We start from the raw sequence: 16,318 nt of genomic DNA, 5'->3' as shown, positions 1-16,318 counted from the left end.
TCAGCAAACACCGAATATAACAACTCCAAACCATGGAGAAGGGTTCCCTCTTTCCACCCGACCTCAATGTGCACCCTTGCCCTTCCTACCCCCGGTCTGGGTCCCAGACGCAAAGACAGACACATGTATGTGGTGTGCACGTCCGTTTGGGCTTGTGAGGTTCACGGTACCTCTATTGATGTCTGTGTCTTTCTCTTTGCTGTCGTTTGCATGTATTGTGGTTGCCATGCTGCTAGTTATTTTGACCCCAACTGTAAGGCTACCTGTCTCCGTGAAGTCCAATGCTGACAGCTCGTTCAGATTTTAATAGGCGCAGGCACAGGTGGTTGGGTAGCCTATGGCACACTGATCGTCCTTTACCTTGTTTATCTTACGTTGTTTCTGATTCTTGTTATCACTAGCCGGGATCATGATTCAAGAAGCTCTGGTCCCAAAAGTTCCAGCTCCTTCAACTGGTTCAGACGGCACAGACATTCCCAAACAACCCGCGAAACTCCTTGGTTATTCTTCTAAAGTTAATCATCCCACTTCGTCGTCTGCAGCGATAGTCCAACTTCTTCATGATGCAGGGGCAATGGCTCATGTGAAGACTACCGTACCCCCCAGTCTTCTCGGAATGGAGACATCGTCAGTCCTTTTTGGGTGAACGAGTAATCCATATAACGAGAATTTCTCCAGCGGCACTTTGACTGGTGGTGGGGGCGCACTTCTTGCGGGGAGTGTCATCGAAATCGGCACAGATCTTGGCGGCAGCATAAGGTTGCCTGCCCATTATTGTGGACTCTATGCTATGAGGTCTTCGATAGGACAGTTTCCATGTCAGGGCACGCATGCCCCTGTACCTGGATTAGAAACAGTGGCTACTACATCTGCTCCGATGTCTCGAAGACTGGAAGACCTTGAAGAATTTTGGAAGCGTGTTGTGGAGATGCGGCCATGGGAGTATGACCATACGGTTCGCTAAGTTCTCATTTCTAACATCCACCAGACCTAATGATTGCCGCAGTGTGTTCCATTACCTTGGCGACCCGTAAATCTTCAAGAGACGAAGCTGAAGTTTGGAGTGATTTGGGAAGATGGTCAGTCCCCTTTATGCTGCTTTTTGCATTCATTCCTCATATCCCTAGGCATCGTTTCTCCCTCTCCTGCTTGTCGTCGTACTTTGGAATGGGTCTGTGATGCATTGGAGAAGCAAGGTCATGAAGTAGTTGATTTGTGCGCTCGAACCGCTCTGATCTTGAATTTTGCTGACAAATAACATCACCCAGTGCAGATGGGGGTGAGTACTGAACAGTATTTGCACGCAGAGACATTCCTGAAGACGCTGATCATCATTTCTGATGCCAAGATCACGGACGAAGGCTCTCTTGGCACTAGTTCATTCGTGTGGTCCTATGTCTCTTCAATGGATATACCCGGTATGTTCTATGTTTCTGAAAGCTGTTTCTGGTATTCATTTGCCTTATTCCTTCTGCGTAGGCTTGGACTTAGAGCTAGCGATTCACGTTGGACCTGCATCTTCGAGCAAGTGTCCACGGTGCTGGACGTATACTCGTGAAGAGCAGCATGATTTATGTCCCCGCTGTGAGGATGTTTAGACTAGATTGTTGGCCAGTATAGTACACACATATATATAGACTACAATACTAATCCCACCTCTTGCACTTGTTTGAGCTTGATTTCGAGAAGTGGATCCGTATCAAATGGTTGCATAATCATCAATACACTTCGTTTCAACCCTGAGCCCGAGATGTGTAACGCTCGGCCTACCTGGCGGCGCATTATAAAGCCTACTAAATGAGTCACGGAGGTTCAATGTTAACCTCGAGTTGTTCAGACTTTGTCCTACTGTCCCTATGTGATTTGCAAGGTTCTGACCGTGACAGAGGACCCTAATTAGTACTACTGGTTTGACTGCTACTACCGTGACTGTGACTGACCATCGGTTCAGGCCTACTACTACCAGTCACGTGGTTGCATTGCTTATGCCCAGCGATTTGCAAGCACAATGCACACGTTCTGGGCTGGCCTTTTCTTGTTTCTTGTAATGGTATCTTGTGACGCTCTGGGTTGCTCTTGGAAAAGGGCGACCAACAACCGAGGACTCAGCAGGCATCGCACGATGTGCCATTTCTATAAGAGATCTAGTACTCTAGCCAGTCAAAGGAGAAAAGACCGGGCAAAAGAGGCTTCTTCAAGCTCGGTTCTGCCCCCTTTCAGCAATACGCCAGTAAGTGTTCTATCTATTTCAAACTTGAACTCAGTCATTTAACGTAATCTCAGAGAATACTATCTGCTGTCCGACATGTGAAGGACCGCCCAAGTTTGAAGCCAATCGCTCCCGACAAGCTCCGCAGGCTCATGTTTATGGCTGACAGCTTGCAAGGTGTCTCCAGCATCTTAGACTCGCAGACTCCCCCTAACTCAAAGCAAATTGAATGGCAACTTGAAAGTATTCCTATTGATGTTGACTCGGAGATAGAGAATGTGGAGCCAAACTTGAACACCTTGGATTATTGTGATGGTCTAGGTCAGTATTCCTTGAGTAGCGACTGTTTTATCAATGAGTTGATATTTTCCAGAGGAAACTAGACTATCTATGAGAAGAATTCCGAGAGCCTTCCGCGATGTCGAGCCTTCACAAGACGACCTCCACCACTTGGATAATGCCAACGTCTCACCAGTTCAAACCTCAATTTCATTGCCTGCTCAATCCAGGATTCGACGAGTCCTTCTAACGCTAAGGGACACTCTACAGACCGCGTATAACTCATTCGGTCTTTGTCAATTGTACCCTCGTCGTCCCTCCTTCGAGCCAGATCATTTGATCCCATCCTCCTTACTTGCAAGGACGTCTCCAACGGTTAGCCAACTTGAAGGAACTGATTCTCAACAAAAGGTTTTCCCACCTCCTTACCCCTTTCCTAACATGACGGTCCATAGACTTATGTCTTGGATGAATTCCGGGAGTGCTCTGTTGTCTGAAACGAAAGTCTCGCGCTTGATCAAGGACGTGATACTGGTGGAAGACTTTGACCCCAAGCACCTTGAAGACTTCTCCGTGAAGCGAAACTTGCGAGAGCTGGATAGAGATGAGGATGGGAAAAAAGTAACCTTCCCTGATGATTGGATTGAGACTGACATTACCATCAACATTCCGATGAAGTTGAAGGAGGACAGCCCTCGGCCCTATACCATTCCTGGATTCCACTACCGCCCTCTTGTTGAAGTAATGCGCGCCGCATTCGCAGATGCTCAAGCTCAGGTGTTTCATCTCCTCCCTTTCAAATGGCTGTGGAAAGACCCTTTGGGCAGCCATGAAGAGCAGGTATTCGACGAGTTATACACCTCCGATGCATGGTTGGAAGCTCAGGACCACATTCAGAAGCTGCCCAGGGAGCATGGGTGCTCACTGGAGCATGTCATCACCGGTCTGATGCTCTTTTCTGATGCCATGCATCTGGCAAACTTTGGGACTGCCAAAGCTTGGCCACTTTACTTATATTTTGGAAATCTGACCAAGTATGCAAGGTCATCACCCAAATCAGGAGCTTGCCATCTAGTCGGATTCTTGCCATCAGTGAGTTTTCATTGCATTCAGCACACTCGCCTTCTGTTGATGAAGTCAGCTTCCCGATAGCATGAAAGATATTCTCAGTAATTTATTTCGCATATCAAAGACCGGCATAGTGTCCCTTCAAGCCCACTGTCGCAGGGAATTGTTTCATTCCTGCTGGGAAATCCTGTTGGACGAGGACTTCATTCATGCATATCGTCACGGCATCGTTCTTAAATGTGCTGACAGAATATGGCGGAGGGTATTTCCTCGAATCTTCACATATTCTGCGGATTATCCTGAAAAGTATGTTCCTCTGAATACCTATTTTGAGACTGCTCAATCACCGTTAATTTACAGGGTTTTAATTGCAACCATCAAGGACATGGGGTTGTGCCCTTGCCCTCACTGTCTTACGCCCAAAAGCTCATTTAGTTTTCTCAGGCTCATGAAAGATATGAAAAGTCGAGTGACAAATCTTCGGGTATATGCTTTGGCGAAGGTTGTGAAGGCTCGTGAATTTATCTACAATGGAAGCACAGTCAATGGCGTAAAGGTAGAACATAGTCTCGGTGAGGGCTCCTGGGTGCCCATCCTGGTGAGTGCAACTATGCTTCCCTGTGTTATATGAATTAACTGCACGCCATATATTGCAGAATCAGTTCGCCAAAAGGCTTGGACCACTTGGCCTTGATGCATTTGGCATGCTTGTAGTCGATTTCATGCACGAGTGCGAACTCGGCACCTGGAAGGCGCTACTTACACACCTTATCAGGTTGCTCTATGCCATCCCTGGCGGGAGTCAGTTGGTGTCAACCCTGGACGGCAGGTATGGAGATTTCACATAGTGCTGCCGCCTGCTAACTAGTAGTCTAATCCTGATCTTCTATAGATTTTGACAGATCCCCACTTTTGGCAATGGGGTGATCTGCAAGTTTTCAAACAACACCTCTGAGATGAAGAGGTTAGCGGCGCGCGACTTTGAAGATATCTTACAGGTCTTCTAGTTATTCATTTTATACTTCATATGGGCTGACACCCTCTTAGTGCGCCATTCCAGCCTTTGAAGGACTTTTTCCGACCCCTCATGATGTGGTGGTACAATCTTTGTTGTATCGGTTTGCCCAGTGGCATGCACTCGCCAAACTCAGGCTCCACTCTGAGTCCAGCGTTACTTTCCTGGCAGAAACCTTCAAAAACCTGTCTGGGATGCTACGAAAGTTCCAACGTCACACTTGTGCCGCGTTTAACGCTGTGGAACTACCCAAAGAGAGAGCAGCCCGCCAACAAAAGGCCGCTCAACATCCTGAAACTCACAATACGTCTGCAGAATCGAGTGGGGCGCGCCGGAAGACATTCAATTTAAGTACTTATAAATTTCATGCGATGGGCGATTATGTGAGAACTATCCGGTTCTTCGGAACTACAGATTCGTTCACCACTCAGATTGTAGGTACCTTTAGCATTCACGCTATGTATCTGAAGTTTGCCCAGGGAGAGCTTGCTCACAGAGCCCTGAAGGTGTTTTATCCACTGACAAATAAATTAGACACCCCAGCGCAGCTGGCGAAGCACGAGCGTAGGCGCTGTGTTCTGCAGCGGGTGGCAGAAGTAGCGGGCACCTCGTCACCAGGCAATCAGTCAGGAGCCGACACCCTACAGTCAACTTCCTTGGAACAGCATCATCATATCGCAACGAATCGGAACAATGCAGTACAGATCTTCGCCTTTATCCGGGAACATGAGGGTGATCCAGCTGTCAAGGTAGATGTTATCTTGGATGCACCTGTAATCTGCTCACAGAGTTTGTCAGAAATTCATGCCAAAATTAAAGGACCATATCCTCTATAGGTTGCGGGAGCTCGACATTACCTTTTGTGATCACATCTTCACCGACCAGGAACGCAACTCAGTGATCATCCCCAACAACGTAATGTATGCAGTTCAGACAATGCAGGTGCACTACACCACCTATGACTTGAGGCACGAGTATGACGTCATCAACCCCCAAACTCATGGGGATGTCATGGTGCTGTCAGGGGAGACAAATCCTAGGCACCCATACTGGTATGCCCGGGTGTTAGGCATCTATCACGCGGAGGTATGGATTAACGACGGTCACCTGCCTGTGAAGCGGCACCTAGACATTCTGTGGGTAAGGTGGCTGGCACTTGTACAAAACCATAGATCTGGTATGAAATGCGCTCGCCTTCCAAAGGTTGCATTTGTTGAAGAATCGGACACGGATGTATTTGGCTTCCTTGACCCAGGGCAAGTCATCAGAGGGGCACATTTGATTCCTGCATTTCACTCAGGAAGAGGTATAAGTTCGCTTCACCACGGAAAGTCGCTTGCACATCCTGGAGGGGAGCTAGATGATTGGGAAGAATACTACGTCGGGATGTAAGTGTGAATATCCCTTACCCCTTGTGCCATAACGCTCACGATTTTGAGCCAGATTCGTTGATAGAGACATGTTTATGCGCTATACCCATTTAGGCGTTGGTCATTCAGTCACACTTTGAAGGATCGCATGAGACACTTTTGGTACAGATTCGCCGACTTGGACAGGGACCGAAGCCATGGATGTTGTAGATGAGGAGGACCTGGATGGCGGCGAGGGTTTTCAAGAAGGCGACTACCAACAAGAAGACTGCAGTGATGAGGATGACGACTCAGAATGTGACGATGAAGAGGACGTGGACTCAGATGGAATGGATGGTGAGGAGCATGATGGTGACGACGAGGATGAAGAGTTGGAATTTTCTTTCTAAAAAAATGCCTTCCTCACATTTGTCGAGGACGACACCGACTATAGCGCATTCAGAGCCCTTATACATCGTTTGTACTCTCCCCAGCCAGCTGAATACTATGCACGTGCCATGCCTGCGCCAATCATGACAACACCTTAGGTTCTATCATCGTACTATCCAGCTGCGGGGGTAAGGCACCCGCATTACCAGACGCAATGTTGCCCATATCATGAGACTATTCGGATAATCAATTATGTGTGATACCAAAACTTTGTGACAAAACGGACGCATTTGACGCTACTGGTCATCACAGATTTAATGCCCAATGCGAACACCATTTTCCATGACAAAGCCTTGAACAGCCTTGTAATTCACAACATAAATATGGGAGAATGAGAATGCTCAACAAGGGGGTCAAACTTACGCTTCCATCTCTTACCGGTCATCACACTACGACATCACAATTTTCTCATAAACTCCTCACGATAATCTAGAATTGCAGACATTAATGGCTATGTACCAACAACTCAAATTTATCATAGTATACATAGTCATATTTAGCAGGAGCAGAATTATATCCTCCTATAGTTCCCACGGCTACGATATCATGGACTCATGAATTCACTGATGGTGAATGCGATATCTCCAGCGCTAGCGTTCGTGCAATCATGTTGACTGAGCACTTGCCGTGCCGACTTTAAGTGCTCTATGTAGTAGTACGGTCGCTCTACGGTACGCAACCGTGCTCTCAGACTTCTAAATTAATATCTGATGGCCTTTCCCAAGTTATACTTATATGCATATATATACATCATAGTATCTTCCATTTAATGCCTCGTGGCCATAGCGCCGCTAGGCAAACATGGGTTGGTGTGTTGATCGCGATGCAATACGGTTTGCCATAATCGGACGCCAGTCGATGGCTGGTGGCGACTGAATTAGGGCTCCGTGAAAAACTACCCACGGAGTTAACGACGAGTTTTTAACTCACCCTCACCCTCGAGGGGTTTTTGACAGACTCAAAAAATGCGTTTTTTCAGGTCATTTTGACATTTTTTCGCTACGGTAATGCAAATGCCCACTGTACAGGCCCTCCCGGAGGCGTTGGAACTGTGCTATCCTGTAGTTGAGGTGTCCTGCTTGCCCCTTCCACCGGCTTCTCTGATAGTAAGTCCAACAATCGAGGAGCATCAAGATGAGCATCCTCGCTACCCACAAGTACTCTCGTATCACAAGACCTGTACATTGGATCACGCTCAATCTCTGGGTCCTCGCTCTCCTCCAACCAATTGTCCTCCGAGTCTGAATTAGAGTCCTGCGGCTCCGGGTTAGCCTCTGCTTGCGACTCGGAGTTGTCGTGTTTCCTTTTCTGACCGTTGCTATCGAGATCGACATCGAAAAGAGTACTGTCCAGGTCACGAAACTTAACTGTTGGTTTTGAGGGAGGCCTTTTGGTCTACGGGACAGGACAGTGAGAAGGCGGAGGAAGAAAAAGTGGGACAGCGCGAACACGTTCAGGATCCATCAAAGCCCACTGCCGAACTTGAACCTGACTGACAATGGTAGAACTTTTGAGGGAGCTACGTAACGCGGAGTTCAACCAATTCATCGTTGACGCTGTACGCTCATCCGCCATCGAATTGACGGTGACATCGAAAATTCAGCCGAACGCTCAATTGGACGGTAGTTGACAGATCGTTGGTCATATCTTAACGATTTTTCGGTGATTTCGGATGTTCGGATGGAGAATTCGATAGGCTATGTTCCCGAGATCATATACATATATATTTTAGTTTTTGACACCCCAATATCAACCCCGAGTTATCGACTCGTTAAAAACACGTTAAAAACCTGTCAAAAACTCCAACGTCAAAAACTCGGTAGTTTTTCACGGAGCCCTAGACTGAATCACACTGATGGTGACTCACTTTGCGTTCTTCCGAACTAGAACACATTGTGATAGCAGACAAGTCATTCTAATTTTTCACAAATATTCAATGCGCCATGGATGAGCGATAGGATAAGCGCTTAAGCATCGTATCATGATCCGTAACTGCCTGTGGTCACAGGCTGACACAGTCACTAACTTCAAGTTAGCGCGCCGGTCAGCCTACTTAAGCAGGTACCACTGATGGCAGCGTGGGCATTCTTGTGAACCCCATCGAAGCTTACTCTACGTCGTTCCCATGATAATCAACGTCAACTTGACTCGAAGATCCGCAGTGGCGCAACCGGTCGATTAATTGACTTCCTTGAGAGTAGGACGCAATGCGTATATAAAGGTGGGTCTCAGAAGACCTGTCGATTCAGTGGACACTCTGCAGTGCTCAGTGTTCCAACGTTGCACTTAGGTGAGGAATCTTGTGACCAGCTTATATCCACTAACTGGATCTGCAGGCAGCCAACTCGTAAGGATACTCGGCACGCAACTTTGTTCTCCTACGTAAATCTGCAATGTCCACTCAAAGAGATCTCGAACGAGAAGAGGCTGGTCCTAGCTTTGGTATGTACTTGACAACATTCTATTAATCCAGCAGAAATATTGAGAATGCACAAATGCTCAACGAGATGAACAAGTCCGCGGCAAGGTTCAAAAGGATGTGCAAACACCCACGGAAGACGATTCGACGATTGTGGCAGCATGGATGCAACGGATCCAGACACTCACTCTTATAGTAAGTCATTGCTCAGTGACTCTGGTTAAATGAATCTGGAACGACCCGTCAGACGACATTTCTTACTTCCGTCGATGGAGAGCTCTTCACCCTTACCTCCAGATCATCGCAGGTAACAGTTCATGCAAGCTTAGACTTTCAGGAACTCGTGTATGCATGTTTGGCTGGTGCCCTCGTTTTTCATGTCTGTGCTTGTGAGTGCCGCGATGTTCGGGGAAATACGAAGCGCTTACAGCCCGTGTTAGCAATTCTGGGATATATCGCGTCTTTCCTTCTCGTTCGATACAAGACCATCGACGCAATACCCCCTTCCGATATGAAACCCGACGTGCTGGGAAAACTTCCTGACACTGGTTCACCTCACAAAAGCGTTAATGGAAAGCAACTCTTGCTTACAGCCATCCCTCCTTTGTATATCGTACAGTCCCTTCTTCAGATACCCTCCGGGGTCCGATTCCAATCCAGGGCGTCCACTCCCCCACTGAATCTTCTGACCCGGTGCTATTTTACGATTTTGGCGCTAAGTGGCGCTGGCTTTGTCTTGGCACTTCTTGGTATCGCCACTTACACATGGTTTGGACTGAAGCGGGTTGTTGGGATATTCACGATAGCTTGTATAGGTATTAGTCTGTTGTCAGGTGTGTGGGCGATGGTGTACTGATCCGCGTGCCTTGGATACGTGATTATCATGTTGTTAACGACAATACGAACTCATTCACGATTTGGTTGAAGCTGTGCACTGAGTATTTCGAGTGTTGTATTCAAGATTCATCGGTAAATGCCGTTGTGTGTTCAACATCGCAAACGGGAGATAATCTCATCATAGTTTGATTATAGCGCCCGCCAACTTAGTTTGCCAAAATAAACACTTTGCACAGGTGGTTTCTGTAGTAAGAATTTACAGAAATTTAATCTGTAAGCCGTACTGAGTGCTGAGGGCCGGGCATCAGGTCTTTGAAGGGCTTGCACAAAAGAAGCGATGACTGAGTGATGCGCACCATCAAAGGCGCGTCAAATATAATTCCCGATACTCCTTCAAGCTTCAAATTTCACAAATGCATCTCAACCACATCGTCAAAATACTGATGTAGAATCTATGCCATAGCAATCTTCTTGTACTATGACACCTGTCGTTCAAATCACAAATACGCAGCATAGGATGTGAAATAATGATTTATCATGTCGCATGCATCAGGTGGCCCATCAAAAGGTCAGCGCTCAGCGCTCAAGCTTGTTAACTTATCTGCACTGCAGGCGATGTCGATGATCCCTTGTTTTACTAGTCGCCTTTTACGGCAGGTGTTGTTTTTCTCAGTTTGTTCGACTCTTTGACTTTACCACAAGCGCATCACTTCCAAAATTCTCATTCCGAGGTTGATTTAAATCTCCCTGTCGACAGTCCCGGCCACATTGGTAAAATACATATGATGATATTTTGCCATAGGAGTACGAGACATGTTACAGGTACACAATTTGCAAAAGGGATCAGTGGCTCATGTGCTTACGCTCATTGAATGCTGAAAGGAAGGTCCAGATCGAGTTACGGTAGTACAGACCTCATGTCGCTCAAGCCCTACTCAGATCCCGGATGATATTGCAAAACGCGATAGCCTTGTCTCCTCGGCCACATCCGCATCACAGATACAAAGGGTCTCATAAAGGTCTCTTCAACCGTAGGCAATCTCTTTATATTGCAAGTGCGAGTGAACTATCGCTTAGCATCCTTCACTTGCACATATTATCACTGTGCGCCTCTCTTGCTTTGTGCATTCTGTGCCAGTGGCTCGGATTTTTCCAACGACTTCCTGGTACATTCATTTTCCAGAAGCCCCACAACCATGCAGAAATCCATCTCATTTCCGGTCTTCGTCATCCTTATCTTTGCTTACTGTTCGTATTTGAATTACTGTCTGCTCCACTTTCATTTGATTCAAACTTTGTTCAGTATCCCTTCTTGCATGTGCAAGTCCCATCCCCATCATTCTTCCGCCCAGTGAGGGCATCACTCTTTTCAAGGATGTCATTGCGGTAAGCCATCTTTTCGTTTTCTGTAAGTTCTTGAATGAGAAGACGTGCAGCGTGATGTTTTGCTCGAGGTTAACATATTGAGGCGTGAGCCTGCTCTACTTCTGGAGCTGCATGAAGCCGCCGCCGTCTTGGTGCGAGACGAAGACGCAGGACTTATCGCAGAACCCTCCATACTTGTCGATGATCCTGGCGATGCTCTGGAAGCACGTGTATGTCGTTATGGATGCCTTTGAATTTTTCTAGTAGGCACGGTTATATTATATATGGCTAGCTTTCTAGCTCATCCGCAGGAGTACTAGTAGCATTCCTCGCGCTGACGGGCTGTATATCTACTACATTCATTCAGTCCGGTACTCTCTGGAGAGCTCGTGTCGTCTCTCCGTCCGCTCCTTTCTCGGGTTTCTTTCTGTCTTTCTGCTATGTATTTTTGATAGCCTATCCTCTGATTTGGTATGGATGGACTCGCTCGATGCGATTGAAAAATACTATATATTATTATATACCCCTGTCTTCATTGCTGGCTTGTGTAAAATCGAGTTCACCGTGCTCTCAATGTACCAGCTCATATCATATATCGTCCCGACCCTTGAGCGCACGAACTAATAACTTGCCACAACCTGCCAAGACGCCCATCGGATCTGCCAGCAGCATGCAGAAACTCATGCTGATGGTACCTTCCAAAATGGCATGCCCTTCTGCGATGAATAGCTAGTTAGCCGGAAGGCAGAATATTGCACGCAACCGTCAGGGTTCTCTCGAGCACCGACTTGAAGTTATCCCCTTGATCCCAAACAGGCAGGTGCTGTAGATTAACTAGCGCTGGACCGGACACCGACGCAGATTTCTACTTCTCTTGACACCCAACAAGGGGACATCCAAATACGTCGCTAATCAGGGTTTTCGTATCAAGGTTATCTCCGTACAGATAGAAGTGCGTGCAAACGGAAGAGATAATTTAAGAACCAACTTGACTGACGAACAAGCTAACGTCCTAATTGGGACTGAAGCTACTCCCCAAATGCGGTCGTTAGCTTTTGGACCAACCTCCTTTGGCAATATCAAGGAGTCGAAAACTCACAGAAGCCGGCTCACGCAAGGTGGTATAAAGACGTTATCGAATGGATCTTGTGACTCCACGAGCTTTTTGTGCACTCGACTCTTATTGTTCTGCGCTCAGAATACATTCTCCATCTAGCGCTTTGATCAGAACCTTTTTTCCAAAAGTCAACAGAACAATAAAACCACTTCCCAAAACACTATGTTTGTCAAATTCGCTCCATTCTGCGTTATCGCGTGCTTTGCTGCTTTGGGTGAGTTTAATTGTCTCTTCAAATGTTCGCCATACTGACGGTTTATGTGATTGATCTGTAGCATCTGCATCGCCTTTGCCTGTTGCAGCTCCTGAAGCTGTTGCCCTTGCTAACACGGGGATTCTTGCTGTAAGTCGTTTTATATTCGACAAAAGATGAACAAACCGAATTACGCCTGATTTTTGTAGCGCGAGGCTCTAGCAGTAGCAGAAGCTCTCTCCGCACGCGAACCTACTCCTGAAGAGTCAGAAGATGTCGAGGCCAGGGTGTGCCGCTATGGTTGCCTGTGATCGAATATCTGTTCCCACATCACTTTTCGCGCTATTGCGATTTATCAGCGCCCCCACTGTCCTTCCTGCCATTACACGCGTCTGCGGTCCTGCTCGATGCGGACCACCATTGACATACCCAGCCGCAATTTGACCTTCTCCGATGACCATTCCGGACAATATTCTGGATACCATTTTCTTACGCACGTTACGAGTTTTTTTTGTTAATCGGCAGGGTTTTGTAACTGTATTACTTGAGTCATAGACGCTGTATTGTTATTCCTTTGCTTTCGTATGTGTTTTCTGTTATGGAATGTCCACATTCAACACAGCTGTTGTATAAAGTACTTAGGTACTTACTTCGAGCTACTACTTACATGGTGCCCGATATTATGAAGGAAAGCCTGTATTGGTGTACACCACGTGATATTCGAGTGAGCGTTGAACAACTTTGATAATCCTTGCGTCGGGCACCTTTACCACCTTCATGTCTATTGCGGAAGCGAAACACAGCAAACCTGCTATAAGCTGATAACGTGTGAGTACTGTTGCAGGAAATTAGCGAAAATTGTCAACACCCAATGATATTTCAGGACCGCGATGATTTGCGCGGTGTATTCATTACTGACGGCAGATGAATCTGCCGAAGGTCATCATAGTGAAATACTACAGATTGCAATGTTGACTGGGATATCCCATTCACAAGATATACTGTATGCTCCACAATGGACACATCGATCTACTGAACTTGAATGCTCTTCAAGTACTCCAAGCGGTAGGGGTTAGCATCCGTCTGGTTGCCACGGTTATGCGCAATCCACTTGGGCTCATCCTGGAGCACAATGGCGGTAAGAATACGAAAAAAAGGAGAACCGACTGAGAACATACCTTGAACAGTCTCATGGTCCTGACGCGGTTGCCCATATCGAGAGTGAAGCGGTGGTAAATACCCGCAGGGAGGACTAAGAGGTCACCGGCACCCATGTGGCAACGAATCCAGGATTCACTGGAGTGTTCTGCATAGCGTAAATTTCATCAAAAGCTCCAGAGTTTAGGTTGTTACATACCACGAACATCAAAGAAGCCGGTGCCTTCAAGAATGTATCGGATTTCTTCATCTTCGTGCATATGCCTGAGATTATCAGATACATAGTGGTGAGTACATTTCGGATGAACGAAGACATCAGGTCTTACTCGTGGTAGAAGTTCTTGATCTTTGTTTCAAATTCATCACCAAGGCCCTCTTTGCTGATAGAAACAATATCGTGGTTCCTGTAATTCCTTTCCTTCGCAACAGCAGTAATCTCCTGCTCGTACTTGCCCTCAGCATCAATGGGAATGTGCCAGTGCAAGACGCCAATGGACTTCAAGACCTCATCTGGAACGTCCATGCCGGAGTCATGTGGGAGGCGTTGATCACCCTCAAGGTTGTCAAAGTAGTAAGCACGCATATTATAGTTGAGAAGATATCAGACAAGATCCTAAAAGATACAGGATGGAACTCGGGGTATTCAGACGATGACAAGGCTATTATATACAGGGCCGTCAGCTGACCTCGTAGGTGTATAATGATAGATCACTTACCCCGAATTTTGTGAGCAGCTAATTTCGGATGGAGGTATCCACTGGACCAAACCCGTATGACGTGTGCAGATGCTCGATATGATTGATGAATAAGCCTATGCATCAATGTCTAGGGTGGAGCGGGTGCTCCGTACGTTCCGTAGGCATCTGAGTCGGCGTCCTTTTCGAAAGTTCTAGAGCTGGTGTTGGCCGTTCTTGAATCAATAAGTGGCACTCGTTTGTGGTGTGGCAGATCGAGGACAAGTTGGTTCCCTCCGATTCTATACTCGGAGAACCTAATACACACGAGAGAATACCAAACGTTTGCCAGTCACCTCGAGGTAGTACCATAGAATACATCACCGTCATGAACGTGTACATGATCATCACGTGACATTCGTCCAGCGTTGAATTTTGTGACATTAACGTTGATTCTTGCCAGATTCTTGTACACTCCTCCATCCCGGATTATACCTACCCTCTCGATAATGGCGACTGCTGAGAGTCCAAAGAGCGTCGGCAGGTTTGAAAGCCAAATTATTATGAAAACAATAGGCTAATCTCACTTTTTCCCTAGGCACTCGGATCTTCTGACTACTCTCCCAGACGTTATTCTGAGCCATATTCTCTGTCTCGTTTTTGACGATATGAACCAATGCACTACCAACGCGCTCATCGTAAACCGGCGTGTTTTCTCATTGGCAAAACCTATATTCCTGTCCACGATCGTCTTACACTCGGAACTATCAGTCTTACACCTCATACACCGTTGTATTTCCTCAAGTCAGACGAGCCTTACACCTGCCGATAGGGAATACGTCAAGTGTATAGAAGTCAATTTCTTACCATCATCTCAACAGCAGACCCTCGCAGCACCCAGCGTACTCAGCGCTGCTATCCCTTTTCCAAACCTTCACACTCTGAGGTTTCGTTTTAACATTGGAGTCCCGTTGATGTCGAGCTTGCCTACTCCAGAAATTAACCAGCAACTTGTCGCATATACAGCTGCACACGCTCGTTGGCTCAGGGTGGATTCGCCATTATTCGATCTCTTATCGAGCTTCAAGCCGCAGCGTTTCGAATGGATTTCTGAAGTTTCTCGCGGCCGATCTAAGTTAGGCTCACGTGTGGAGGGAATCGCAGCATCTATGGTCCGACCTATTCATGTTCTTGGTTTTCACGGTGCTTTCCGAGCTCTTATCAAGCGCTGGGACAGTCTTACACATATGTATCTGGATGGTATCTGTTTGCTTGCCAAACACTGCACATCGACCTTTCACCTTGCCCTCCTCGCAAAGCATATGCATATCACTGTGGATTCTCATCGAGACACCTTGCATCTCTTTTCTTCAGCTCCCCACGTTTTTTTGGGATCTCGCAAATGCGAGAGTCTGGTGGTTGAGCGTCCTGGAGCGAAGAAAGATCGGACATCCATCTATAATGCTGTTCTTAGACCTGGAACCTTACTTTCTTTTCGCGGATTCTCATCGGCTCAGTGCGCATTGTTCAAGTACACGTTTTTTAGCACAGAGGACCATCGATATCTCGGGCCGGTACCGCCAGAACAAGTTATCCGAACCGTCAGGGCCGGGGTCCACGAACTACGGGGGTTGAACATTTCTTGGCCCACTTCAGGCATGACAGCTGTCACTCGCCCTTCGGGAACCGCCTTGTCTCCTGACGAAGCTACTACCAGCCCTCTTACGCCTAGAGATTCGAAACCACGCCCTACGCTCGCTTCTGTCATATCGACAACTAGTTATTCCACCTACATTATTGGCTTCATCGCTATCCCTATTGCCATTTCCTTCACCATCTTGTATTTCATGTCATTGCCCGCTGTCCACTATCTCCAACGACGTCTTAATGCTGCCTCCGCTACGACTACCTCCGTGGCTGCCTCTGCGCCTACCGCACCTCGGGACAGACCTCGATCACGCGCAGCATCGTCCCTTTGATGCAAACCCGACTCGAAGTAGGTAAGACACTTACCGAGCGAGATCCGACAGCATGATCGTTTTATTTTTATTCTATGTAGATCTTCCTTGAAAATTTCTGTCAGTTTTACTGTAAGAATCGATTTGTAAATTTCAGCAGATGTGCCGTTGGGGTTTGATCTGATTGATTGGCGTTGACGTTGAGCGCTGAGCGTGCGAAGTGACAT

The 16,318-nt window shown here is 47.0% G+C and overlaps 6 protein-coding genes across 6 annotated transcripts; 4 read left to right on the top strand and 2 right to left on the bottom strand.

Moving 5' to 3' along the window:
- Positions 1–646: 646 nt before the first annotated feature.
- F5147DRAFT_798587 (amidase signature domain-containing protein) lies at positions 647–1,225 on the top strand (the record flags this gene model as incomplete). Its single annotated transcript, XM_041443229.1, has 3 exons — positions 647–955; positions 1,007–1,079; positions 1,128–1,225. Coding segments are annotated over 3 exons (480 nt in total), but the record flags the coding sequence as incomplete, so codon positions are not given.
- A 6,252-nt stretch (positions 1,226–7,477) lies between these two features.
- Positions 7,478–8,085, bottom strand: F5147DRAFT_693003 (uncharacterized protein). Its single transcript, XM_041437225.1, has one exon. It carries the CDS (start codon positions 7,943–7,945, stop codon positions 7,766–7,768), a length of 180 nt encoding a protein of 59 aa, XP_041293439.1. The 5' UTR covers positions 7,946–8,085; the 3' UTR covers positions 7,478–7,765.
- Positions 8,086–8,708: 623 nt separating this feature from the next.
- On the top strand, positions 8,709–9,707 carry F5147DRAFT_692999 (uncharacterized protein). Its single transcript, XM_041437224.1, has 3 exons — positions 8,709–8,984; positions 9,037–9,178; positions 9,230–9,707. Exons 1-3 carry the CDS (start codon positions 8,955–8,957, stop codon positions 9,643–9,645), a joined length of 588 nt encoding a protein of 195 aa, XP_041293438.1. The 5' UTR covers positions 8,709–8,954; the 3' UTR covers positions 9,646–9,707.
- A 639-nt stretch (positions 9,708–10,346) lies between these two features.
- Positions 10,347–11,400, top strand: F5147DRAFT_155994 (uncharacterized protein). Its single transcript, XM_041428318.1, has 6 exons — positions 10,347–10,448; positions 10,513–10,730; positions 10,810–10,874; positions 10,930–11,012; positions 11,063–11,254; positions 11,312–11,400. The coding sequence occupies exons 2-5, from the start codon at positions 10,573–10,575 to the stop codon at positions 11,243–11,245; spliced, it is 489 nt and encodes a 162-aa protein (XP_041293437.1). The 5' UTR covers positions 10,347–10,448; positions 10,513–10,572; the 3' UTR covers positions 11,246–11,254; positions 11,312–11,400.
- A 1,678-nt stretch (positions 11,401–13,078) lies between these two features.
- On the bottom strand, positions 13,079–14,534 carry F5147DRAFT_692988 (Acireductone dioxygenase ARD family). The gene is made up of 5 exons (XM_041437223.1): positions 13,786–14,534; positions 13,659–13,723; positions 13,480–13,607; positions 13,186–13,423; positions 13,079–13,130 (listed from the first exon to the last, which is right to left on the bottom strand). The coding sequence occupies exons 1-4, from the start codon at positions 14,040–14,042 to the stop codon at positions 13,331–13,333; spliced, it is 543 nt and encodes a 180-aa protein (XP_041293436.1). The 5' UTR covers positions 14,043–14,534; the 3' UTR covers positions 13,079–13,130; positions 13,186–13,330.
- Positions 14,517–16,258, top strand: F5147DRAFT_692981 (uncharacterized protein). Its single transcript, XM_041437222.1, has 2 exons — positions 14,517–14,677; positions 14,732–16,258. Exons 1-2 carry the CDS (start codon positions 14,643–14,645, stop codon positions 16,110–16,112), a joined length of 1,416 nt encoding a protein of 471 aa, XP_041293435.1. The 5' UTR covers positions 14,517–14,642; the 3' UTR covers positions 16,113–16,258.
- Positions 16,259–16,318: the final 60 nt, after the last annotated feature.

The sequence above is a fragment of the Suillus discolor genome (assembly GCF_016758755.1).
Source record: "Suillus discolor strain FC423 chromosome Unknown F5147scaffold_24, whole genome shotgun sequence".
Lineage (NCBI taxonomy): Eukaryota > Fungi > Basidiomycota > Agaricomycetes > Boletales > Suillaceae > Suillus > Suillus discolor.
The sequence above is the reverse complement of the archived record's forward strand: the minus strand, read 5'-3'. Positions and strand labels throughout refer to the sequence as shown.